Source organism: Taudactylus pleione, unplaced genomic scaffold, assembly GCF_031769625.1.
Source record: "Taudactylus pleione unplaced genomic scaffold, aTauple2 ptg000747l, whole genome shotgun sequence".
NCBI classification, from domain to species: Eukaryota; Metazoa; Chordata; class Amphibia; order Anura; family Myobatrachidae; genus Taudactylus; species Taudactylus pleione.
In genome coordinates this window covers 1,467,531-1,495,264 of record NW_028285149.1, presented here as the reverse complement: position 1 = coordinate 1,495,264, position 27,734 = coordinate 1,467,531, and the positions used below count along the sequence as shown (strand labels likewise).

Below are 27,734 nucleotides of genomic sequence, written 5' to 3'. Positions count from 1 at the left end.
TATACATTTATCTGTCACATATCTATCACTAATGCTGGGCATACACTGATCTGTCACATATCTGTCTGTCTATCACTAATGCTGGGCATACACTTAGCTGTCATATATCTGTCTGTCACTAATGCTGGGTATACACTATTCACTTATCTGTCACTAATGCTGGGTATACACTATACACTTATCTGTCACATATCTGTCTATCACTAATGCTGGGTATACACTATACACTTATCTGTCACATATCTATCACTAATGCTGGGTATACACTATACACTTATCTGTCACATATCTATCACTAATGCTGGGTATACACTATACACTTATCTGTCACATATCTATCACTAATGCTGGGCATACACTGATCTGTCACATATCTGTCTATCACTAATGCTGGGCATACACTATACACTTATCTGTCACATATCTATCACTAATGCTGGGCATACACTATACAATTATCTGTCACATATCTGTCTGTCACTAATGCTGGGCATACACTATACACTTATCTGTCACATATCTATCACTAATGCTGGGCATACACTTATCTGTCACATATCTGTCTGTCACTAATGCTGGGCATATACTAAACACTTATCTGTCACATATCTATCACTAATGCTGGGTATACACTATACACTTATCTGTCACATATCTGTCTATCACTAATGCTGGGTATACACTATACACTGAACTGTCACATATCTGTCTGTCTATCACTAATGCTGGGCATACACTTATCTGTCACATATCTGTCTGTCTATCACTAATACTGGGTATACACTATACACTTATCTGTCACATATCTGTCTATCACTAATGCTGGGCATACACTATACACTTATCTGTCACATACCTGTCTGTCTATAACTAATGCTGGGTATACACTATACACTTATCTGTCACATATCTGTCTGTCACTAATGCTGGGCATAAACTATACACTTATCTGTCTATCACTAATGCTGGGTATACACTATACAATTATCTGTCACATATCTGTCTGTTACTAATGCTGGGCATACACTATACACTGATCTGTCACATATCTATCACTAATGCTGGGCATACACTATACACTTATCTATCACTAATGCTGGGTATACACTATACATTTATCTGTCACATATCTATCACTAACGCTGGGCATACACTATACACTTATCTGTCACATATCTGTCTGTCCATCACTAATGCTGGGTATACACTATACACTTATCTGTCACATATCTGTCCATCACTAATGCTGGGCATACACTATACACTTATCTGTCACATATCTATCACGAATGCTGGGTATACACTATACACTGATCTGTCACATATCTGTCTATCACTAATGCTGGGCATACACTATACACTTATCTGTCACATATCTATCACTAATGCTGGGCATACACTATACACTTATCTGTCACATATCTGTCTGTTACTAATGCTGGGCATACACTATACACTGATCTGTCACTTATCTGTCTATCACTAATGCTGGGTATACACTATACACTTATCTGTCACTAATACTGGGAATACACTATACACTGATCTGTCACATATCTATCACTAATGCTGGGCATACACTATACACTTATCTATCACTAATGCTGGGTATACACTATACAATTATCTGTCACATATCTGTCTGTTACTAATGCTGGGCATACACTATACACTGATCTGTCACATATCTATCACTAATGCTGGGCATACACTATACACTTATCTATCACTAATGCTGGGTATACACTATACATTTATCTGTCACATATCTATCACTAACGCTGGGCATACACTATACACTTATCTGTCACATATCTGTCCATCACTAATGCTGGGCATACACTATACACTTATCTGTCACATATCTATCACTAATGCTGGGTATACACTATACACTGATCTGTCACATATCTGTCTATCACTAATGCTGGGTATACACTATACACTTATCTGTCACATATCTGTCTATCACTAATGCTGGGTATACACTATACACTTATCTGTCACTAATACTGGGAATACACTATACACTGATCTGTCACATATCTATCACTAATGCTGGGCATACACTATACACTTATCTGTCACATATCTGTCTGTCCATCACTAATGCTGGGTATACACTATACACTTATCTGTCACATATCTGTCCATCACTAATGCTGGGTATACATACACTATACACTTATCTGTCACATATCTATCACTAATGCTGGGTATACACTATACACTTATCTGTCACATATCTATCACTAATGCTGGGCATACACTATACACTTATCTATCACTAATGCTGGGTATACACTATACATTTATCTGTCACATATCTATCACTAACGCTGGGCATACACTATACACTTATCTGTCACATATCTGTCCATCACTAATGCTGGGCATACACTATACACTTATCTGTCACATATCTGTCTATCACTAATGCTGGGTATACACTATACACTTATCTGTCACTAATGCTGGGTATACACTTATCTGTCACATATCTATCACTAATGCTGGGTATACACTATACACTTATCTGTCACATATCTGTCTATCACTAATGCTGGGCATACACTATACACTTATCTGTCATATATCTGTCTATCACTAATGCTGGGTATACACTATACACTTATCTGTCATATATCTGTCTATCACTAATGCTGGGCATACACTATACACTTATCTGTCACATGTCTGTCTATCACTAATGCTGGGTATACACTATACACTTATCTGTCACATATCTGTCTATCACTAATGCTGGGCATACACTATACACTTATCTGTCACATATCTGTCTATCACTAATGCTGGGTATACACTATACACTTATCTGTCACATATCTGTGGGTGGAGGAAGCTTTTCCTCAGCAGAGTCTTCTACCACGAAGGTCCTGTCCCATATTCCACTGATGATACAGGACCTTGTCCAAAACTTTAACGGCAGCACAACCGCACTTCTTTCAGTGTTGCAGTGGAACATAGAGCTGGGACTCTCCGTACTATTGATGAGGCCCTGACATGTAAGTTTGCGCTTTTCAGGGCAGCTGATTCGCCAGAGTTGGAGATTCTAAGAAATGAGAAGTGGGGGAAAGGCAAATATTTTCCAGGTAAAGAGTCCACTTTGCCAAAGGTAAGGAGAAGGGTATGTAGCAAAGAGGGTACTTTGCCACGTTCTGATGTCCAGAACAGGACTCACTCCCTAGTATACGGGGCAGAGAGGATTATGGGTACTGCTATCTCTCACACACAGCATCACTACATGGCTGTGGTTCCTCTGGAGTGTGTGCAGGATAAAAGAATTGTGGGATCTGGTGGGTGGGGCTTCTGATGCTGTAATGTATTGTATTGTATTTAATGTATTGGGACTGGTATTTGGGAGGGACCTAAAGATGCGCCAAGTGTTTTAAACATCGCATGTGGCTGACGCAGGTTTTTTTTTTTTAAGCGGTTTTAAAAAACCACCTGCGCCAGCCACGTGGATGTTTAAAACACTTGGCGCATCCTTATATCCCTCAGAATACCAGACCCAATACGTTAAATTAATTTTTCACGGAGAAGAAAAAAAAAATTACTGAAATTTCTGCGCCCGTTTTTCGCCAAAGTACGCAAGTTACAAAAATTTTTATTAGGGGGCTGTCCAAAGGGTTCTGTAAGAAATCCCCAAATTTTTACCCAAAAATATGGATTTTGCTAATTTCTTTCGCCTGCCCTACGCTGCTGAAAAGATTTCTCCAGTTGCTGTTTTTCGCTGTCGTTGGCGAAATTATTATTTATTATCTATTTATTACCAGTTATTTATATAGCGCACACATATTCCGCAGCGCTTTACAGAGAATATTTGTCCATTCACATCAGTCCCTGCCCCAGTGGAGCTTACAATCTATGATCCCTATCACATGCGCACACACATACACATTAGAGTTAATTTGTGTTCGGAGCCAGTTAACCTGCCAGTATATTTTTGGAGTGTGGGAGGAAACCGGAGTACCCGGAGGAAACCCACCAAGCACAGGGAGAATATACAAGCTCCGCACAGATAGGGCCATGGTGGGATACAAACCCATGACCTCAGTGCTGTGAGGTGGTAATGCTAACCATTACACCGTCTGTTGCCCATCCACAAATCAGCTGATCGCGGCCGATTCGCAAACGATGGCGTAAACGGCCAATTTTCGCCTCTAACTGAATACGGCCCAAAGTATATTATATGGCTTCAGAAATATTGAGATATATATATATTTATTTAGTTAAATATTGCTCTTTGAGTAGATAATTGTGCATTATATAGATAGAACACTAGAATCCCTGCTATTTAAGCACAGGACTAGGACATACAGTAACTGACATCAGGAACGCATACACATGTGCACTACATGTCATGGAAAGTGAGGCCAGACACGCAGTGCAGACCACGCATGAGCTGTGTAAGACCATTACCAGCTAGTGCCCGTGTAAGAGAGACGAAGGACTTTATTTATTAACCACTTGCCTGGCATGGACGTAAGCTTCTGACCACACCAGGCAGGGTCTTTATCTGTACTGGACGTCAAATTTCATCCAGACAGATAAACATGAGAAGGCTGCAGGCAGAGAAACTTCCCGCAGCTGCTGCTCTCAGCGGGACCTTCCGGTGCTTCTGCACCCTCTCCCCCTCTGTCTGCTGTGCAGCTGATCACTGCTGATTGGTCAGCAAAGCAGGACCCCCTACCCAGCACCTGCAGACCTAAGCAGCCGCTGGGGAAAAGTAAGTTTAACCCCCCCCTACCGCCCCTGACATACCTGGTTCCTGTATCCGGTCTCTAATTGCACGTCGCGATGGTCGCAATGTTTCCGATGTTTTGATGGTGGTTCCTATGTTCAGTTAAAAAAAAAAAAATATATAGATTTTTTTTAAATATGAAACCATTTTGTATAAGTTAAAATGGATGTTCCTCACCTAATTCACTCTTAAAAAAACCCCGACAATTTTGGAGCAGTTTTTGGGAAAAAAAATTGTCAGTTAAGTGGTTAACATTATATTTACTAAAATTACGTGAAAGGCTGCTTTGTGTTTTCACATTAATTTAGTATCACATAAATCTACTAAAGAGCAATTGGAGTAGAATTAGTAAAATTCTACTCCAAACCCTAATTATCACATATTTTTAGTAATCAGATCACATTCTCCATAATTGTATGGTGATCGCTGCTCCGGTGATGACCTCCCCAGGGGCTCCGGTCAGCAGGTCTCTCCCGACTCCTGCACTGTGACCCTGATCAGGTGCTGCATAGCTGACCGGGGTCACAGTGCAGGATGGGAGACCAGCTGACCGGAGCCTTGGAGGACATCACCAAGCATAGATGACCGGAGGTAAGTGAAAGTGCAGGGGGGGGGGGTATGGTGCGCCGGGGGCACCTTCTAACTGTATATTTTATAGTGATAAGGCTGCGGATGGGATTCGCAGGGATGGAGCTTTATCGCAAGCTCTGTCCCTGCAAGGGATTCAGGTAATATCACACTGTCTGCATTTCAAATAGGCCCCTAACAGCAGCTTTAGAGTAATTCTGAGGAAGCCACTGATTACATGGGAAGGTGGAGAAACGCGTTGGGTCTCTTTACCAATTCTATCTTGTGATCCCTATCTGGATACCCGATGAAAGCTGAGTACAGACATCCTCAGTATAGAAAGTACCAGCAGCCGGGAGGTGAGAGACTAGAGAGAGGTCACAAAGATTTTGCTGGATATTCTAGAGAGTGTAAAATGACTTGTGACTATATATCAGTAATTGGCCATGGCCTGGTAACACCGTGCAGTGAGCTGGGACTGGTGGAGACCGCTAACCATCATTACTACTAACCAGTAACCACCTACTAACACTGTGCAGTGAGGTGGGACTGGTGGAGACCGCTAACCATCATTACTACTAACCAGTAACCACCTACTAACACTGTGCAGTGAGGTGGGACTGGTGGAGACCACTAACCATCATTACTACTAACCAGTAACCACCTACTAACACTGTGCAGTGAGGTGGGACTGGTGGAGACCGCTAACCATCATTACTACTAACCAGTAACCACCTACTAACACTGTGCAGTGAGCTGGGACTGGTGGAGACCGCTAACCATCATTACTACTAACCAGTAACCACCTACTAACACTGTGCAGTGAGCTGGGACTGGTGGAGACCGCTAACCATCATTACTACTAACCAGTAACCACCTACTAACACTGTGCAGTGAGCTGGGACTGGTGGAGACCACTAACCGTCATTACTACAAACCAGTAACCACCTACTAACACTGTGCAGTGAGCTGGGACTGGTGGAGACCACTAACCGTCATTACTACTAACCAGTAACCACCTACTAACACTGTGCAGTGAGCTGGGACTGGTGGAGACCACTAACAGTCATTACTACTAACCAGTAACCACCTACTAACACTGTACAGTGAGCTGGGACTGGTGGAGACCACTAACCGTCATTACTACTAACCAGTAACCACCTACTAACACTGTGCAGTGAGCTGGGACTGGTGGAGACCACTAACAGTCATTACTACTAACCAGTAACCACCTACTAACACTGTACAGTGAGCTGGGACTGGTGGAGACCACTAACCGTCATTACTACTAACCAGTAACCACCTACTAACACTGTGCAGTGAGCTGGGACTGGTGGAGACCACTAACCGTCATTACTACTAACCAGTAACCACCTACTAACACTGCTGCTGCTCTAATTTAATTAATGAGCTAAACTTGGAGCTAGAAAGGTTTATTTCCAGAGTAACTGACTCAGATTAGTCTCACATGTTACCTGATCACAGCTAATTAGCCAGTATAATATGTGCAGTAATATCTGGATAAGAATGAGGAATCCCTCACACTGAAAGTAGCAATCAGACTGACAAAGAGGCCCGAAGTCCTTTACACTCTTATTCTTTGTGTATCTCTCTCAAATACTGTACATTTACACACATATATAGAGTGTATGTGTATACACACACACACACACACACATGTATACACACACATTCTATCATACACATGTACATATACACTCATCTACAGTAACATTTATTTCCAATCATTTCTAATCAATTTTGACCACCTCACAATATTATTTGCTTCATCTAGTGAAGGCCAAAAGGTTGCATCCAGCTAGCTGGCTGACTACGCTAAGTGACACAGTGGGTGGCACTAACATGTGGCAGTTCAGCTTCTAATTTCCAACATGGATACAGTGTGTTATACAGTGTGGGTTGTATACACCAATAGTGCACTTACTGTGACAGCAGTGTCGGCAGAGTGGGGTTGCTGACTGTGTCCTCAGTACATGGAATTGCAGTGCTGCGGTGCTGGCAGTGTCCTCAGTGAAGGGTACTGGTGATGTCGGCAGTGCAGGGGTGCCAGCTGTGTCTTTAGTGCAGGTTTGCTGGCGGTGTCCTCGGTACATGGAATGGCAGTGCGGGGGTGCCAGTGGTGTCTTTAGTGCAGGTTTGCTGGCTGTGTCCACAGTGCAGGGGTGTTGTCAATGCAGGGTGTCGGCGGTGTTGACAGATACAGGGGTGCCAGCAGTGTCCTCAGTGCTTGTGTGCCGACAGTGTCGGCATTGCAGGGGTACTGGTGGTGTCCTCAGTACGTGGGGCGGCAGTGCAGGAGTGTCGGCAGCTGTGGTGTCGGCAGCGGAGGATGCTGCCGGTGGGGGTGCTGGTGGTGTCGGCAGCGGGGGTGCCAGCGGTGTCAGCAGCAGGGTGTGTCCAGCGGAGGATGGCGTAATGCCGTTTGGCTGAGAGTTGTGACAGCCTGCTCTCTCAGCCAATCAGTGTTAAGCCCGCTCAAACAAAACCTTGCAACCCGACAGCAGGGTCACAAGGTTTTGCCTCGGGTGAGAACCGGGGCACGCAGGGAGATCGGAGCTGTGCTGGGATTGCCCCGGATCCCTGAAATTCGGGTGGGTTTGGATCTCTGAGATCCGAACCCACTCCTCTCTAGTATATACACATTCTATCACACATATGTACATATACACTCCTATACAGTACATGTGTATATACACTGAACACATGTGTATAATTATAGAATGAGTATATACATGTAAACATACACTCATACAAATGTAAACATAAACCTCCTCATACAGTGCATATGTATATACACTAGGGATGTGCAGGCTCGGTTCTACTCGGTTCCGTTCAGTTTTTATTATACACATACTCTTACATATACTCTCATACACATGTACACATACTCTTACATATACTCTCATACACATGTACATACTCATACACATACTCTTACATATACTCTCATACACATGTACATACTCTTACATATACCCTCATACACATACTCTTATACACATACTCTTACATATACTCTCATACACATACTCTTACATATACTCTCATACACATACTCTTACATATACTCTCATACACATACTCTTACATATACTCTCATACACATACTCTTACATATACTCTCATACACATACTCTTACATATACTCTCATACACATGTACATACTCTTACATATACCCTCATACACATACTCTTATACACATACTCTTACATATACTCTCATACACATACTCTTACATATACTCTCATACACATACTCTTACATATACTCTCATACACATACTCTTACATATACTCTCATACACATACTCTTACATATACTCTCATACACATGTACACATACTCTTACATATACTCTCATACACATGTACATACTCATACACATACTCTTACATATACTCTCATACACATGTACATACTCTTACATATACCCTCATACACATACTCTTATACACATACTCTTACATATACTCTCATACACATACTCTTACATATACTCTCATACACATACTCTTACATATACTCTCATACACATACTCTTACATATACTCTCATACACATACTCTTACATATACTCTCATACACATGTACACATACTCTTACATATACTCTCATACACATGTACATACTCATACACATACTCTTACATATACTCTCATACACATGTACATACTCTTACATATACCCTCATACACATACTCTTATACACATACTCTTACATATACTCTCATACACATACTCTTACATATACTCTCATACACATGTACATACACATACTCTTACATATACTCTCATACACATGTACATACACATACTCTTACATATACTCTCATACACATGTACATACACATACTCTTACATATACTCTCATACACATACTCTTACATATACTCTCATACACATACTCTTACATATACTCTCATACACATACTCTTACATATACTCTCATACACATACTCTTACATATACTCTCATACACATACTCTTACATATACTCTCATACACATGTACACATACTCTTACATATACTCTCATACACATGTACATACTCATACACATACTCTTACATATACTCTCATACACATGTACATACTCTTACATATACCCTCATACACATACTCTTATACACATACTCTTACATATACTCTCATACACATACTCTTACATATACTCTCATACACATGTACATACACATACTCTTACATATACTCTCATACACATGTACATACACATACTCTTACATATACTCTCATACACATGTACATACACATACTCTTACATATACTCTCATACACATACTCTTACATATACTCTCATACACATACTCTTACATATACTCTCATACACATACTCTTACATATACTCTCATACACATACTCTTACATATACTCTCATACACATACTCTTACATATACTCTCATACACATGTACATACTCTTACATATACCCTCATACACATACTCTTATACACATACTCTTACATATACTCTCATACACATACTCTTACATATACTCTCATACACATACTCTTACATATACTCTCATACACATACTCTTACATATACTCTCATACACATACTCTTACATATACTCTCATACACATACTCTTACATATACTCTCATACACATGTACATACACATACTCTTATACACATACTCTTACATATACTCTCATACACATACTCTTACATATACTCTCATACACATACTCTTACATATACTCTCATACACATACTCTTACATATACTCTCATACACATGTACATACACATACTCTTACATATACATACTCTTACATATACTCTCATACACATACTCTTACATATACTCTCATACACATACTCTTACATATACTCTTACATATACTCTCATACACATACTCTTACATATACTCTCATACACATACTCTTACATATACTCTCATACACATGTACATACTCTTACATATACTCTCATACACATGTACATACTCTTACATATACTCTCATACACATGTACATACTCATACACATACTCTCATACACATACTCTCATACACATGTACATACTCTTACATATACTCTCATACACATACTCTTATACACATACTCTTACATATACTGTCATACACATACTCTTACATATACATGTACATACACATACTCTTACATATACTCTCATACACATACTCTTACATATACTCTCATACACATGTACACATACTCTTACATATACTCTCATACACATGTACATACACATACTCTTACATATACTCTCATACACATGTACATACACATACTCTTACATATACTCTCATACACATGTACATACACATACTCTTACATATACTCTCATACACATGTACACATACTCTTACATATACTGTCATACACATGTACATACACATACTCTTACATATACTCATACACATACTCTCATACACATACTCTTAATCAATCTGATTCTACTTATTTATCTACCACCTTCTAGAAGATAATAGCTAGAATCAGATTGGTTGCTATGGGCAACATCTCCACTTCTATATACCCACACTTTAGTAACTAAACCCCACTGTCTCATAAACATGTACAGTATGTACTTCACACACACACTCTCATACACATGTATGCACACTCTCTCATACACATGTACAGTATGTACTTTACACACACACTCTCATACACATGTATGCACACTCTCTCTCGTACACGTGTATGCACATAGTATCATACACGTATACACTATACATGCATGTACCCTCTCATACACATGTATAGACACAGACTATAACTCTGTCTGTGTGTGTGTGTGTGTGTGTGTGTGTGTGTGTGTGTGTGTGTGTGTGTGTGTGTGTGTGGTGTGTATATATATATTATTATGGCCCCAGTGGATAAAAATACTTATCTTTTACTCTCATTCTGCCTATAGGGGGAACTTTATGGGAGAGAAGCCATATACACCGGGAGTACCGTGTTCCGCCTGCCTTCCATCTCACACCTGCAGAGAATCGCTATGTGCCGGTATGTACAGAGCTAGAAAACCCTTCTAGAGACTGGTGACAGAATGACACGTATTATCTAGGCAGGCCCAGCCCTATCTTCTCTCTCACCCTCAGCCCTCGAGTATTCCCAGCAGCTCATGCTTAGAGGACTTGTCTGTGGAAGCAGGGGGGATAATTACTGGCCCAGCAGCATGGATTACCTCACCTGTGCATGATTACACCTCTACAAAACATGGCCTGTTGGTGATTCTTAAGGAGTGAAGTATATATATGGCACACAACCGATGGACGTCTGAGGTATGGTCTCATACTCCTGCATCTGATTTAGCAGGTGTCCGTCACTGTGGCGCAATCCGCCGCTTTATGGCGCTCATTGCCTGCCTGGGTTAGTCTTGTTTTTGGAAGGCACTTTGTGAACATCCTGCTTACAATTGTCCTCCGGTTACCATCCACAGACCCATGGTAAATCAGTGTCTGAGGAGCACATGGGTGTTTACAGTCCTTTCCAACAAGACAACTGGGCAGACTATCTTCCATTGGCAGAATCTGACTACAAGAACCGCTAACACTCTCGTACCTTGTACAGTCCATTGGCAGAATCGGACTACAAGAACCGCTAACAGTCTCGTACCTTGTATAGTCCATTGTTTGAGCCAATTATGGATTTCCTCTGCAGCGTTTCCTTCTAAAACAAATAATGATCATTCTGCAGTTCAAGAACTCCATAAACACCTAAAATAAATTTGGGATCAATTAATGTACAGTATAAATAATGAATAATGTACATAGTGCACATTGGGGATATGGGGAGCTATATCCAAAGACAAACGTACTTTTTCTGCTTTATGGTGCCCTGTCGAATAAGCATAACCGGTCCAACAGTTCTTTTTAAACTGGGCTCCTGCCCTGAGCGCTATAAAAGATGTCCAGACCTAGCAGACTTTGCTAGGTGATTGCATGGTGTGCCTAGTACTAGCAAACATGGAAAAAGACAATAACAGTGGAACAGAACGTTGTGGTGCATTAAAGATAAAACTCTTATAACTACTCTTATATCATTAAAATATAGATTCTTTATTTCACTTGCTTTAAAAACATTATTTTATATAGGGAATCCTAAGTCAGACAAAATATAGAAGCAGTATAAAATTACAGAAAATAGAATAATGATAAGAATCGCTGTACCCACCACTCGTGTTCATATACCATATATCTAGGCTAGTGACAGGCTGTTTTATTGTATCCTATCGCCTAATAATCTGAATAAATATACTATATAATGCTGGGTACACACTATACAGATATATCTGCAGATGCTGGTTGTTCATACACACTGACCAGTCATCTGTCATCTAGCTGCGGGTCACACTGGCCGGGGGGGGCGGTTTGTGACCCCCTCCCCGCGGCCTCCGCTATAAGTGTACAGGAGTCTGTGGACCACCCATACACAGTACGATGGACAGATGTATATCTGCAGATATATAGGGCATCGGCTGCACAGCACAGCTAACACCATATGATTGTGAGCCACGTCGTTCAGACATATCGCTGGTACACACTGGCCGACGGGCACAAGATATATTGGCCAATCAATTGATCGGCCAAACTATCTGCCAGTGTGTACCCAGCATAAGGAGGGAGATGTATTAATGACGCTTTCCTGCATGTCTTGTGAGTTGCAGTGTTACTATTATGGACCCTTTGCGAAGAATGAGTAATAATATATTAAGTACTGTGGGGCACAGGTATATAGTACATACAGGAGTACCTGGAAGATGTACGAGGAGAGAAACGCTGTAATAAGTGTCACACAGTCACTAATGTGATTATTACGCTACTTTTAGCCTTCGGCCTCACAGTGTATTCTCTTTTTTCAGGGTTATGATTTTTAGTGAATGTTATATAGTAACAAAAAACTGCCAGATATGGGATTTAGACAGAGAAAAATAAATGAGGCAATTATGTACTAAGGGCCTGATTCAGACCCGCTCACAAGCGGGTCGCTGTTTGGCTGTGCGCATGCGCAGCGGCCACACTGTGCGTGTTCAAGCCCCGGATCGAGAGAGAGAAATTCTCACGCTCCGGGTCCTACTACTAAAGGGGCGGCTGTCGATGTTGATCGACAGCTCGCCCCGTTTTGTAGGCGTGGCGGGGGGGTTTTGTCACAAACTGAGGCGTTTCCAAGCTAAAGCTTGCCATTTATAGGCGGCCCCATTGACATCACCAGTGAGCTCTCTGGGGCTTGCGGCAGACAAGACCCTACCACAAGGGTCTCGTCACAAGCCCCGATGGTCGCGATGGTCTTGACCATCATCCTGGTCACTCGTTAAGGCCTAGCGAGCAGCCAGGAGGACTGATCATTTTTTAGATTCGGCCGCCATCATTCAGAGCGAGCGCTCGCATTTTGCGAGTGGCTCTGAATGAGGTCCTAAGTGCATAACTGCATACACACACACACAACGATTTAGTAAATGAACGATTTTAGTAAACTATTTTCGTTCATTTTTTCAAGGGAAAAATGAACGAAAATTGTTTACTAAAATTGTTCATTTACTAAATGTAAAGATTTATTTATTTATTTTTTTTTGAACTACAAACGATTGTTGCATATTCCCTTACTGAAAACTGTTGGGTTGTCAGTCTGACTGAACTACGAATGTAAACGCACATGAACGATAATCGTTCATAGTTTTATCTCAGAAAGTGCACGATTTTTTCAACGATTGAACGATAAACAATACTGTTATCGGTAATCGTTCAAAAAAAATCGTTGTGTGTGTGTGTGTGCACCTTTAGACACTGCCAAATAATTAACACTAGTTAAAGAGCATGTGGTAGGGAATTTAGATTGTAAGCTCACTAGGGCAGGGACTGATGTGAAAAGCGCTGCAACATGTGTGTGCACTATATAATTAAACCCTACAGTGTATATGTGTGATGACCTATGTATTACACACAGTAACATGTTCAGTCTCATCAATATAATGTCCAACACACAGTTCTGTCGCACAGCAGCAGATGTGATGCACAAACCCTTCATTTGTATTATAATAACACTGTCAGTGAGTGCACAGGCGTTTACTGTATCAGCTGTGACTCCCACCCCTTATATACTGTCAGTGAGCGCACAGGCGGTTACTGTATCAGCTGTGACTCCCGCCCCTTATATACTGTCAGTGAGCGCACAGGCGGTTACTGTATCAGCTGTGACTCCCGCCCCTTATATACTGTCAGTGAGCGCACAGGCGGTTACTGTATCAGCTGTGACTCCCGCCCCTTATATACTGTCAGTGAGCGCACAGGCGGTTACTGTATCAGCTGTGACTCCTGCCCCTTATATATTGTCAGTGAGTGCACAGGCGGTTACTGTATCAGCTGTGACTCCCGCCCCTTATATATTGTCAGTGAGTGCACAGGCGGTTACTGTATCAGCTGTTACTCCCGCCCCTTATATACTGTCAGTGAGCGCACAGGCGGTTACTGTATCAGCTGTGACTCCCGCCCCTTATATACTGTCAGTGAGCGCACAGGCGGTTACTGTATCAGCTGTGACTCCCGCCCCTTATATACTGTCAGTGAGTGCACAGGCGGTTACTGTATCAGCTGTGACTCCCGCCCCTTATATACTGTCAGTGAGTGCACAGGCGGTTACTGTATCAGCTGTGACTCCCACCCCTTATATACTGTCAGTGAGCGCACAGGCGGTTACTGTATCAGCTGTTACTCCCGCCCCTTATATACTGCGTCTCTTCCCTGACTTGTTACATGCCTTTTTCAGAATTGCTGCTACCTCTTGCGAGCTTATTGTGGTGTATTCAACGTCTGGGCGATGCCACTCGGGAAACAAATAGGTCGCTCCTTACTTATCTGCACTAGGATTGTCAGTAGGGATGTCAGATTCGTACTGCAATATACTGGAATCTGTACAAAGGGGTTTTGGGGGCTCTGATTCTCTCGCCATGGCTGTGAGTCACCTTTCAGGGTCTGTCTCTGGTTCAGCGGCCTCGGAATTTTCCTGGTTCAAGTGATTTACTTGGGGAGGGATGTCTTCTACTCTAACTGCGTTCTCAGGTTCTAGAGGAGATTGTAGTCCGATTACATTCTGCCGACTCTGCCGTGCTGCTCCACTTTCTGAGTCTTGAGGTTCCACTCTATATTCGTGGTATTGGTAAGTTTGCTGGTAATTATGTGGAGAACCTCTGCGACATGAATAGCGCCAAGAACGCTTACAATCTGCAACATATCTGCTGCCTTGTACTAAGAAACCACCAGGACCGGTGACATTCGCTGATTGCAGACCTCCTTGGACCACATCAAACTCTCCAACTCCCAAACTGCGGAGGTACTTCCTGGGATTGTTCTTTTTTATGGCAGTGTAGTGCCACACGCCGCTCGCTGCCACACAGACGAGACGCCGCTTGCGCTGCATATGCTTTAAGCTCTTGGTCATGTTCTGGAGAGGTTCAATTTCCTTAAACAGATTCTGGGAGATTTCCCACAGTACTCTAGAATTAGATTCCGTTTGGGATTCCTCGGCAGCGGTGCGGCTGGAGAGCGTAGCAATCTCTGTCCTAAAATCATTGGAAAATTGCTGCAAGTCTGCATTACCTCAATTCTGTGATCATGGCTTGGATGTCTTTTTTTGGTTACAAAATGTATCTCCAGTAGGTAAATCTGATCAGCTTGTTCCTAGGAAGGGGGAGGGGGCATTACCTGGCGAGAGACAGGGCGTTATTCCCGTTTCAGTCTCTTTCCTCCCCTTTGTAGCTCAGCAGCTGGAAGCTGACACAGCAGGACTGATACATGTAATATTTATAAACCCCTATGGACGGCAGTGATGCATTGGCATACACAAGAGGTAGTTAATGAGCCTGTAAATATATATATATTTCAAATGTGGCCAGAGACTGCTCTAAGTGACCAAGGGGACAGAAGGGAAGAAGCCCATGAACACTTATTGCAGCCTGTTCCCAAGCTCTGACATGCAAACATTCACAATGGCCGGCAATAAGTAGTATGGAGTCAGGCAAAGTGGGGCTGGGTACAGGGTGGCAGTAAGTAGTATGGGGTCAGGCAGAGTGGGGCTTGGTACAGGGTGGCAGTAAGTAGTGTGGTGTCAGGCAGAGTGGGGCTGGGTACAGGGTGGCAGTAAGTAGTGTGGTGTCAGGTAGAGTGGGGCTGGGTAGAGGGTGGCAGTAAGTAGTGTGGTGTCAGGCAGAGTGGGGCTGGGTAGAGGGTGGCAGTAAGTAGTGTGGTGTCAGGCAGAGTGGGGCTGGGTAGAGGGTGGCAGTAAGTAGTATGGAATCAGGCAGTGGGGCTGGGTACAGGGTGGCAGTAAGTAGTGTGGTGTCAGGCAGAGTCAGGCTGGGTACAGGGTGACAGTAAGTAGTGTGGTGTGTGGCAGAGTGGGGCAGTAAGTAGTATGGAGTCAGGCAGAGTGGGGCTGGGTAGAGGGTGGCAGTAAGTAGTGTGGTGTCAGGCAGAGTGGGGCTGGGTACAGGGTGGCAGTAAGTAGTGTGGTGTCAGGCAGAGTGGGGCTGGGTAGAGGGTGGCAGTAAGTAGTATGGAATCAGGCAGTGGGGCTGAGTACAGGGTGGCAGTAAGTAGTGTGGTGTCAGGAAGAGTGAGGCTGGGTAGAGAGCAGCAGTAAGTAGTGTGGTGTCAGGCAGAGTGGGGCTGGGTAGAGGGCAGCAGTAAGTAGTGTGGTGTCAGGCAGAGTGGGGCTGGGTAGAGGGTGGCAGTAAGTAGTGTGGTGTGGGGCAGTAAGTAGTATGGAGTCAGCAGAGTGGGGCTGGGTAGAGGGCAGCAGTATGGTGTCAGGCAGAGTGGGGCTGGGTAGAGGGTGGCAGTAAAGTAATATGGAGTCTGGCAGAGTGGGGCTGGGTAGAGGGTGGCAGTAAGTAGTGTGGTGTGTGGCAGAGTGGGGCAGTAAGTAGTATGAAGTCAGCAGAGTGGAGCTGGGTAGAGGGTGGCAGCAAAGTAGTACGGAGTCAGGCAGAGTGGGGCTGGGTAGAGGGCGGCAGCAAGTAGAGAACTCTTTTTCGTCAAACTTAATTTGACAGGTACCACACTCTCAGCTCCTCCCATAACTCCTCCCCTGCCACTCCCACTTTTCCTCCCCTTTTGATATCGTTTAATATAAACTTTATATGATTTTATATAAAGTTTATATTAAATTATATCTTTATGATAGGGCTTTATATAAAAATCTAAATCAAATGTATATAAATGCGATAGTGTTCGATCTAAAATGAGTGCAATGTTTAATCAGACAGTACTGTTGTTAGATGAAGCATTATCAGTAAGATGCCTTGTCCCATAGACAGCATTGCTGGTAACCCATAGATGAGGCACAGCAGTAAGATGCCTTGTCCCATAGACAGCATTGCTGGTAACCCATAGATGAGGCACAGCAGTAAGATGCCTTGTCCCATAGACAGCATTGCTGGTAACCCTTAGATGAGGCACATCAGTAAGATGCCTTGTCCCATAGACAGCATTGCTGGTAACCCATAGATGAGGCACATCAGTAAGATGCCTTGTCCCATAGACAGCATTGCTGGTAACCCATAGATGAGGCACATCAGTAAGATGCCTTGTCCCATAGACAGCATTGCTGGTAACCCATAGATGAGGCACATCAGTAAGATGCCTTGTCCCATAGACAGCATTGCTGGTAACCCATAGATGAGGCACATCAGTAAGATGCCTTGTCCCATAGACAGCATTGCTGGTAACCCATAGATGAGGCACATCAGTAAGATGCCTTGTCCCATAGACAGAATTGCTGGTAACCCTTAGATGAGGCACATCAGTAAGATGCCTTGTCCCATAGACAGCATTGCTGGTAACCCATAGATGAGGCACATCAGTAAGATGCCTTGTCCCATAGACAGCATTGCTGGTAACCCATAGATGAGGCACATCAGTAAGATGCCTTGTCCCATAGACAGCATTGCTGGTAACCCATAGATGAGGCACATCAGTAAGATGCCTTGTCCCATAGACAGCATTGCTGGTAACCCATAGATGAGGCACATCAGTAAGATGCCTTGTCCCATAGACAGCATTGCTGGTAACCCATAGATGAGGCACATCAGTAAGATGCCTTGTCCCTTGGAATAATGTGGTGTTAGGTAGAGCTTGATAGGTTGGATTATAAATGAAACATGCAAGTTAAATGTTATGATCTTACTTCTATCATGCTACTATGGACAGGTATATCAGGGGAACAGGGCACAAAAGGTATATACTATGAACAGATGAAAAAACACATGCATAAGGTTTCCCTACAAAGGATACCAGGTCATTAATCAGTGGGAGAACATGTCAGCAGCCTAATTACCACAGGGCTATATCCTGCATAAACAGCAGGGGGGGGGGGGGGGGATTACTTGTTCCTGTTATTCTTACATAAGATAAGTCTGGACATGTCACGTTTATTACGATTGTTATGGAGTACAGATGTTTGAATAGGTAAATATAATGAATGATATAAGTTTTCACAGCTCTGGCCGGAACAGGACTATGGGCTATTGAGAAGCGTGAAACAGCACATGTGATCCACATGTTCTACCTGCACACGTGACAACGCTGGTGAATTACATGCTGCATTCCTGAGGAGGTGACATGCGTAATAATCACAATTTATCTCACATCAAGATTTGATTTATTTCACATCAGCCTTTGATAGATACATCCCTTAATTTAGATTCATACGATAACTGGATTATAAGTACATATTCAATTGTTAGTAAGATACATATACAAATAACTAGCATGACTCAATATCAACATTAGGGCGCCTTTAACCTCCAATGATAAGCTGTGTTATATTAGTTTAAAACAGACCGCTGTTAAATGCAGGTATTATACAGCCGGTATGATTAAATTGAAATAGCGCATTCTTAGGCTGTCTTTAATTTCAATTTGCGCTTGTTATAAAATTATATATATATAGAAAATCAGCAAGTGGGCGATTAAACATTTAACCATAATTTGCGCCGAACTTGTAAAGCCATGGATTGTTTAGACTTATTTGATAGCTAATGTTGTCAGTAATGCAGCTTATTCATGTTACAGTAAGTCACGTTATTGTGTCACAGTAGTGCAGCTTATTCATGTTACAGTACGTCACGTTATTGTGTCAGTAGTGCAGCTTATTCATGTTACAGTACGTCACGTTATTGTGTCAGTAGTGCAGCTTATTCATGTTACAGTACGTCACGTTATTGTGTCACATTAGTGCAGCTTATTCAGGTTACGGTACGTCACGTTATTGTGTCAGTAGTGCAGCTTATTCATGTTACAGTACGTCACGTTATTGTGTCAGTAATGCAGCTTATTCATGTTACAGTACGTCACGTTATTGTGTCACATTAGTGCAGCTTATTCATGTTACAGTACGTCACGTTATTGTGTCAGTAGTGCAGCTTATTCATGTTACAGTACGTCACGTTATTGTGTCAGTAGTGCAGCTTATTCATGTTACAGTACGTCACGTTATTGTGTCAGTAGTGCAGCTTATTCATGTTACAGTACGTCACGTTATTGTGTCAGTAGTGCAGCTTATTCATGTTACAGTACGTCACGTTATTGTGTCACAGTAATGCAGCTTATTCATGTTACAGTACGTCACGTTATTGTGTCACAGTAGTGCAGCTTATTCATGTTACAGTACGTCACGTTATTGTGTCACAGTAGTGCAGCTTATTCATGTTACAGTACATCACGTTATTGTGTCACAGTAGTGCAGCTTATTCATGTTACAGTACGTCACGTTATTGTGTCAGTAGTGCAGCTTATTCATGTTACAGTACGTCACGTTATTGTGTCACAGTAATGCAGCTTATTCATGTTACAGTACGTCACGTTATTGTGTCAGTAGTGCAGCTTATTCATGTTACAGTACGTCACGTTATTGTGTCACAGTAGTGCAGCTTATTCATGTTACAGTACGTCACGTTATTGTGTCACAGTAATGCAGCTTATTCATGTTACAGTACGTCACGTTATTGTGTCACATTAGTGCAGCTTATTCATGTTACAGTACGTCACGTTATTGTGTCAGTAGTGCAGCTTATTCATGTTACAGTACGTCACGTTATTGTGTCACAGTAGTGCAGCTTATTCATGTTACAGTACGTCACGTTATTGTGTCACAGTAGTGCAGCTTATTCATGTTACAGTACGTCACGTTATTGTGTCACAGTAGTGCAGCTTATTCATGTTACAGTACATCACGTTATTGTGTCACAGTAGTGCAGCTTATTCATGTTACAGTACGTCACGTTATTGTGTCACAGTAGTGCAGCTTATTCAGGTTACAGTAAGTCACGTTATTGTGTCACAGTAGTGCAGCTTATTCATGTTACAGTACGTCACGTTATTGTGTCACAGTAGTGCAGCTTATTCATGTTACAGTACGTCACGTTATTGTGTCAGTAGTGCAGCTTATTCATGTTACAGTACATCACGTTATTGTGTCACATTAGTGCAGCTTATTCATGTTACAGTACGTCACGTTATTGTGTCACATTAGTGCAGCTTATTCATGTTACTGTAAGTCACGTTATTGTGTCAGTAGTGCAGCTTATTCATGTTACAGTACGTCACGTTATTGTGTCACATTAGTGCAGCTTATTCATGTTACAGTACGTCACGTTATTGTGTCACATTAGTGCAGCTTATTCATGTTACAGTACGTCACGTTATTGTGTCAGTAGTGCAGCTTATTCATGTTACAGTACATCACGTTATTGTGTCACATTAGTGCAGCTTATTCATGTTACAGCACGTCACGTTATTGTGTCACATTAGTGCAGCTTATTCATGTTACTGTAAGTCACGTTATTGTGTCAGTAGTGCAGCTTATTCATGTTACAGTACGTCACGTTATTGTGTCACATTAGTGCAGCTTATTCATGTTACAGTACGTCACGTTATTGTGTCACATTAGTGCAGCTTATTCATGTTACTGTAAGTCACGTTATTGTGTCACATTAGTGCAGCTTATTCATGTTACTGTAAGTCACGTTATTGTGTCACAGTAGTGCAGCTTATTCATGTTACTGTAAGTCACGTTATTGTGTCACAGTAGTGCAGCTTATTCATGTTACAGTACGTCACGTTATTGTGTCACATTAGTGCAGCTTATTCATGTTACAGTACGTCACGTTATTGTGTCACATTAGTGCAGCTTATTCATGTTACAGTACGTCACGTTATTGTGTCACATTAGTGCAGCTTATTCATGTTACAGTACGTCACGTTATTGTGTCACATTAGTGCAGCTTATTCATGTTACAGTACGTCACGTTATTGTGTCACATTAGTGCAGCTTATTCATGTTACAGTACGTCACGTTATTGTGTCACATTAGTGCAGCTTATTCATGTTACAGTACGTCACGTTATTGTGTCACAGTAGTGCAGCTTATTCATGTTACATTACATCACAGTACTGCCCTTATTTACATTACATCACACTACTGCCCTTTATGCTACGTCACACAGTAGTGCCCTCTATGTTACGTCACACAGTAGTGTACTGTATCTCATACACATTACAGTACAGGTACATTAGGTCACAGACACTGAGCTCATTTACCAGTGAAGTGCAGTCAGGTAGGCAGGGAAAGCAGAGCTCTGCCTGACTTACTCCAGTACACTCCAGAGTTCTGTGTATAAAATGATTAGATTAATACAAAGGTACAGTACTATACAGTATTGGTAAGTAAAGTATAAATATCATATGTATCATTCATGTGTGTGCTATTGTAATCATTTTTATAATCAAAACTAACAACCAAATCATATACAGTATAGTACAGCATACAGTACGTGCCTACTTTTGAAAAAGCATTTCAGGGAGATTGTGAAAGCAACACCTACAGTACAGTATGAGCGCGGCGGTAAAGTGGACAGTACATGTGAGAGGCATGTCATAATACTGACTTACATCCAAATGTAAATGAGCCCCACAGCAGTTAGTAAGAAATATTTGTTGATGAAAACACATACTTTTAGAAAAATGCTCATAGCCATAGGGATCACTGTGCCTTATACCCAATGCAGGGAAATTATACAAATACATGTAGCCATAGGGATCATTGTGCCTTATACCCAATGCAGGGAAATGATACTAATACATGTAGCCATAGGGGTCACTGTGCCTTATACCCAATGCAGGGAAATGATACTAATACATGTAGCCATAGGGATCATTGTGCCTTATACCCAATGCAGGGAAATGATACTAATACATGTAGCCATAGGGATCATTGTGCCTTATACCCAATGCAGGGAAATGATACTAATACATGTAGCCATATGGATCACTGTGCCTTATACCCAATGCAGGGAAATTATACTAATACATGTAGCCATAGGGATCATTGTGCCTTATACCCAATGCAGGGAAATTATACTAATACATGTAGCCATAGGGATCACTGTGCCTTATACCCAATGCCGGGAAATGATACTAATACATGTAGCCATAGGGATCACTGTGCCTTATACCCAATGCCGGGAAATGATACTAATACATGTAGCCATTAGGGGTGAGCGGGTTCGGATTTCTGAAATCCGAACCCCCCCGAGCCCCCCCGATCCGAGTCCGATCCGAGTCAGGCTCGACTTTTCCCGCCTGACTCGGATCTGACATCGAGGCAAAACGTCATCATCCCGCCTTCCGAGTCTCGCGGGTTTTGGATCCTATATAAGGTACCCGCGTCGGCGCCATTTTCTCACTCGGCTGTGGACAGTGAAGAGGGAGGGTGGGAGTTAGTGCTGTGTAGTGTAGTGTAGTGTAGTGTAGTGTAGTGCTGCTGTTGTCCACTACTTCAAAGTCCATAGGGGCTGGCTGTGTTGTGCTGTGCTGCTGTTGTTAATAGGGGCTGTGTCCACTACTTCAAAGTCCATAGGGGCTGGCTGGACTGTGTTGTGCAGTCAGTTCCAAAGTCCTGTGCAGTGTCCCAGTCCTAAAGGGGTGCTGTAGTGTTGTCCAGGGGGTGCTCTGTCCATCAGGGGTGCTCCCCCCAAGTGCTAAAAAAATAATATATTTTCTGTGTTTGTGAATTGTGTGCGCAGTAGCCGCACGTGCATCAACAAAGTAGTGCCAAGAGTGCGCCTGTGTCATAAGTAAAGGGCCGGCTGGCTTGACCGTTAAAGGGTGCTGTAACCCCTGAAAGTACACTCCAGTCCAAACCAAAAAAAAATTATTTTCTGTGTTTGTGAATTGTGTGCGCAGTAGCCGCACGTGCATCAACAAAGTAGTGCCAAGCGTGCGCCTGTGTCATAAGTAAAGGGCCGGCTGGCTTGACCGTTAAGGGTGCTGTAACCCCCGAAAGTACACTCCAGTCCAAACCAAAAAAAAATTATTTTCTGTGTTTGTGAATTGTGTGCGCAGTAGCCGCACGTGCATCAACAAAGTAGTGCCAAGCGTGCGCCTGTGTCATAAGTAAAGGGCCGGCTGGCTTGACCGTTAAAGGGTGCTGTAACCCCTGAAAGTACACTCCAGTCCAAACCAAAAAAAAATTATTTTCTGTGTTTGTGAATTGTGTGCGCAGTAGCCGCACGTGCATCAACAAAGTAGTGCCAAGCGTGCGCCTGTGTCATAAGTAAAGGGCCGGCTGGCTTGACCGTTAAGGGTGCTGTAACTCCCGAAAGTACACTCCAGTCCAAACCAAAAAAAAAATTATTTTCTGTGTTTGTGAATTGTGTGCGCAGTAGCCGCACGTGCATCAACAAAGTAGTGCCAAGCGTGCGCCTGTGTCATAAGTAAAGGGCCGGCTGGCTTGACCGTTAAGGGTGCTGTAACCCCCGAAAGTACACTCCAGTCCAAACCAAAAAAAAAATTTTTTTCTGTGTTTGTGAATTGTGTGCGCAGTAGCCGCACGTGCATCAACAAAGTAGTGCCAAGCGTGCGCCTGTGTCATAAGTAAAGGGCCGGCTGGCTTGACCGTTAAGGGTGCTGTAACCCCCGAAAGTACACTCCAGTCCAAACCTAAAAAAAAATTATTTTCTGTGTTTGTGAATTGTGTGCGCAGTAGCCGCACGTGCATCAACAAAGTAGTGCCAAGCGTGCGCCTGTGTCATAAGTAAAGGGCCGGCTGGCTTGACCGTTAAAGGGTGCTGTAACCCCCGAAAGTACACTCCAGTCCAAACCAAAAAAAAATTATTTTCTGTGTTTGTGAATTGTGTGCGCAGTAGCCGCACGTGCATCAACAAAGTAGTGCCAAGAGTGCGCCTGTGTCATAAGTAAAGGGCCGGCTGGCTTGACCGTTAAAGGGTGCTGTAACCCACAAAGTACACTCCAGTCCGAACCAAAAAAAAATTTATTTTCTGTGTTTAGCCGCACGTATATATCAAATCGATATAACATAAATGGAGGACCAAACTTTCTCCGATAAAAATAAAATAGAGAAAGATCAAGAACCACTTCCTCCTAGTGCTGAAGCTGCTGCCACTAGTCATGACATAGACGATAACATGCCATCAACGTCGTCTGCCAAGGCCGATGCCCAATGTCATAGTAGAGGGCACATACAATCCCAAATGGCAAAGTTCAGGAAAATGACCTTGAAAAAGACATTTAAATCAGCTGAAGAGAAACGTAAACTTGCCAATATGCCATTTACGACACGGAGTGGCAAGGAACGGCTAAGGTCGATCCCTAGTATGTTCATGACTAGTGGTTCAGCTTCACATGACGATGGAAGCACTCCTCCCACTAAAAAAATCAAAAGAGTTAAGCTGGCAAAAGCACAGCGAAGAACTGTGCTTTCTAAGAAGATATCACAAATCCCCAAAGAGAGTCCAAGTGTGGTGGTGGTTGCGATGCCTGACCTTCCCAGCACTGGACGGGAAGAGGTGGCTCTTTCCACCATTTGCACGCCCCCTGCAAGTGCTGAAAGGAGCACCCACAGTCCACTTGCTGATATGCAAATTGAAGATGTCACTGTTGAAGTACAACAGGATGAGGATACTGGTGTAGCTGGCGCTGAGGAGGAAGTTGGCGAGGAGGATTCTGATGGTGATGTGGTTTGTTTAAATCAGGCTCCGGGGGAGACAGTTGTTGTCCGTGGGATGAAAAAGCCCATCACGGTCATGCCTGGGCAGAAGACCAAACATTCCACCTCTTTGGTCTGGCAATATTTCTATCCAAATCCGGACAACAACTGTCTTGCCATATGTACCATATGTAAAGGTGAAATAAGTAGGGGTAGGGACGTCAACCACCTAGGAACATCCTCCCTTATACGGCACCTGCAGCGCGTTCATAAAAAGTTACTGTCAAGTTCAGAAACTTTGGCTCAGACCGTAAGCAGTCCAGGGACACCTAAATCCCGTTGTCCTGTTGTATCCAAGCGCCTGCAAACCACACCGTCAACTCCCTCCTCGTCAATTTCCTCCTTAGTCAGGATCGGAAGTAGTCCTGCAGGCCATATCACTGGCATGACTGACTCTCCTATCCGGGATTCCTCCGGAGGATCCTGCATTGCTACGCCTACTGCTGCCGCTGCTGCTGTTGCTGCTGCTACTGGGAGTCGTTCATCATCCCAGAGAGGAAGTAGGAACACCACTACTTTTACTAAACAATTGACCCTCCAACAGTCCTTAGCGAGGAGGATGAAGTACGACAGCAGTCATCCTGAAGCAAAACGTATAACTGAGGCCTTGACTGCTATGTTGGTGTTAGACGTGCGTCCGGTATCCGCCATTAGTGCAGTGGGATTTAGACAATTGATGGAGGTAGTGTGTCCCCGGTTCCAAATCCCGTCTAGATTCCACTTCACTAGGCAGGCGATACCGAGACTGTACAGAAACGTCAGAAAAAGTGTCCTCAGTGTCCTGAAAAATGCCGTTGTACACAATGTCCACTTAACCACGGACATGTGGACAAGTGGAACAGGGCAGACTAAGGACTATATGACTGTGACAGCCCACTGGGTAGATGTATCACCTTACGCAGCAACAGCAGCAGCGTCACCAGTAGCAGCATCTCAGAAACGCCAGCTCATTACAAGGCAGGCTACGCTGTGTATCACCGGTTTCAGTAAGAGGCACACCGCCGACAACCTCTTAGAGAAACTGAGGGAAATCATCGCCCAGTGGCTTACCCCACTTAGACTCTCCTGGGGATTTGTGATATCTGACAACGCCACCAATATTGTGCGGGCATTACATCTGGGCAAATTCCAGCACGTCCCATGTTTTGCTCACACAATAAACTTGGTGGTGCAGAATTTTCTGAAAAGCGACAGGGGCGTGCAGGAGACGCTTTGGGTGGCCCGAAAAATTTCTGGCCACTTTCGCCATTCAGCGACTGCGTGCCGAAGACTGGAGCGCCAGCAAACACTCTTGAACCTGCCCCGCCATCACCTGAAGCAAGAGGTTGTGACGCGGTGGAACTCAACCCTCTATATGCTTCAGAGGATGGAGGAGCAGCAAAAGGCCATACAAGCCTATACATCCACCTATGACATAGGCAAAGGAGGGGGTATGCACCTGACTCAAGCGCAGTGGAGAATGATTTCCGTGTTGTGCAAGGTTCTTCAGCCCTTCGAACTTGCCACACGTGAAGTCAGTTCAGACACTGCCAGCTTGAGTCAGGTCATTCCCCTCATCAGGCTTTTGCAGAAGCAGCTGGAGAAAGTGAAGGAGGAGCTAAGACGGAGCGATTCCGCTCGGCATGTGGGACTTGTGGATGAAGCCCTTCATTCGCTTTGCCAGGATTCCAGGGTGGTCAATCTGTTGAAATCAGACCACTACATTTTGGCCACCGTGCTCGATCCTAGGTTTAAAGCCTATGTGGTGTCTCTCTTTCCGGCCGACACAAGCCTGCAGAGGTGCAAAGACCTGCTGGTGAACACACTGTCAGCTGAAGCGGAACGTGACACGTCAACGGCTCCTTCTTCATTTTCTCCCGCAACTGGGGCTGCCAGGAAAAAACTTAGGTATCCTAAGCAACCCGCTGGCGGTGATGCAGGGCAGGCAGGACCAAGTTTGGACATCTGGTCCGGACTGAAGGACCTGGCAACAATTTCTGACATGTCTACTGTCACTGCATATGATACTGTCACCATTGACAGAATGGTGGAGGATTACATCGGTGACAGCATCCAAGTAGGCATGTCAGACAGTCCATACCTGTACTGGCAGGAAAAAGAGGCAATTTGGAGGCCCCTGTACAAACTGGCTCTATTTTACCTGAGTTGCCCCCCCTCCAGTGTGTACTCCGAAAGAGTGTTTAGTGCAGCCGGGAACCTTGTCAGCGAAAGGCGTAGGAGGTTGCTTCCACAGAATGTGGAGAAGATGATGTTCATCAAAATGAATTATCAGCTCTTCCAGGGAGACCAGCCTCCAGAAGGTACAGAGGGACCTGTGGTGGTGGATT

At 43.4% G+C, this 27,734-nt stretch overlaps 1 protein-coding gene across 1 annotated transcript in view; it reads left to right on the top strand.

Moving 5' to 3' along the window:
- Positions 1 to 27,734, top strand: part of LOC148477104 (uncharacterized) — a 343,189-nt gene that overhangs the window by 304,020 nt on the left and 11,435 nt on the right. Inside the window, exon 4 of the mRNA XM_088457224.1 lies at positions 11,261 to 11,352. Coding sequence (XP_088313350.1) covers positions 11,261 to 11,352 — 92 coding nt within the window. The remainder of the gene's footprint in view (positions 1 to 11,260; positions 11,353 to 27,734) is intronic.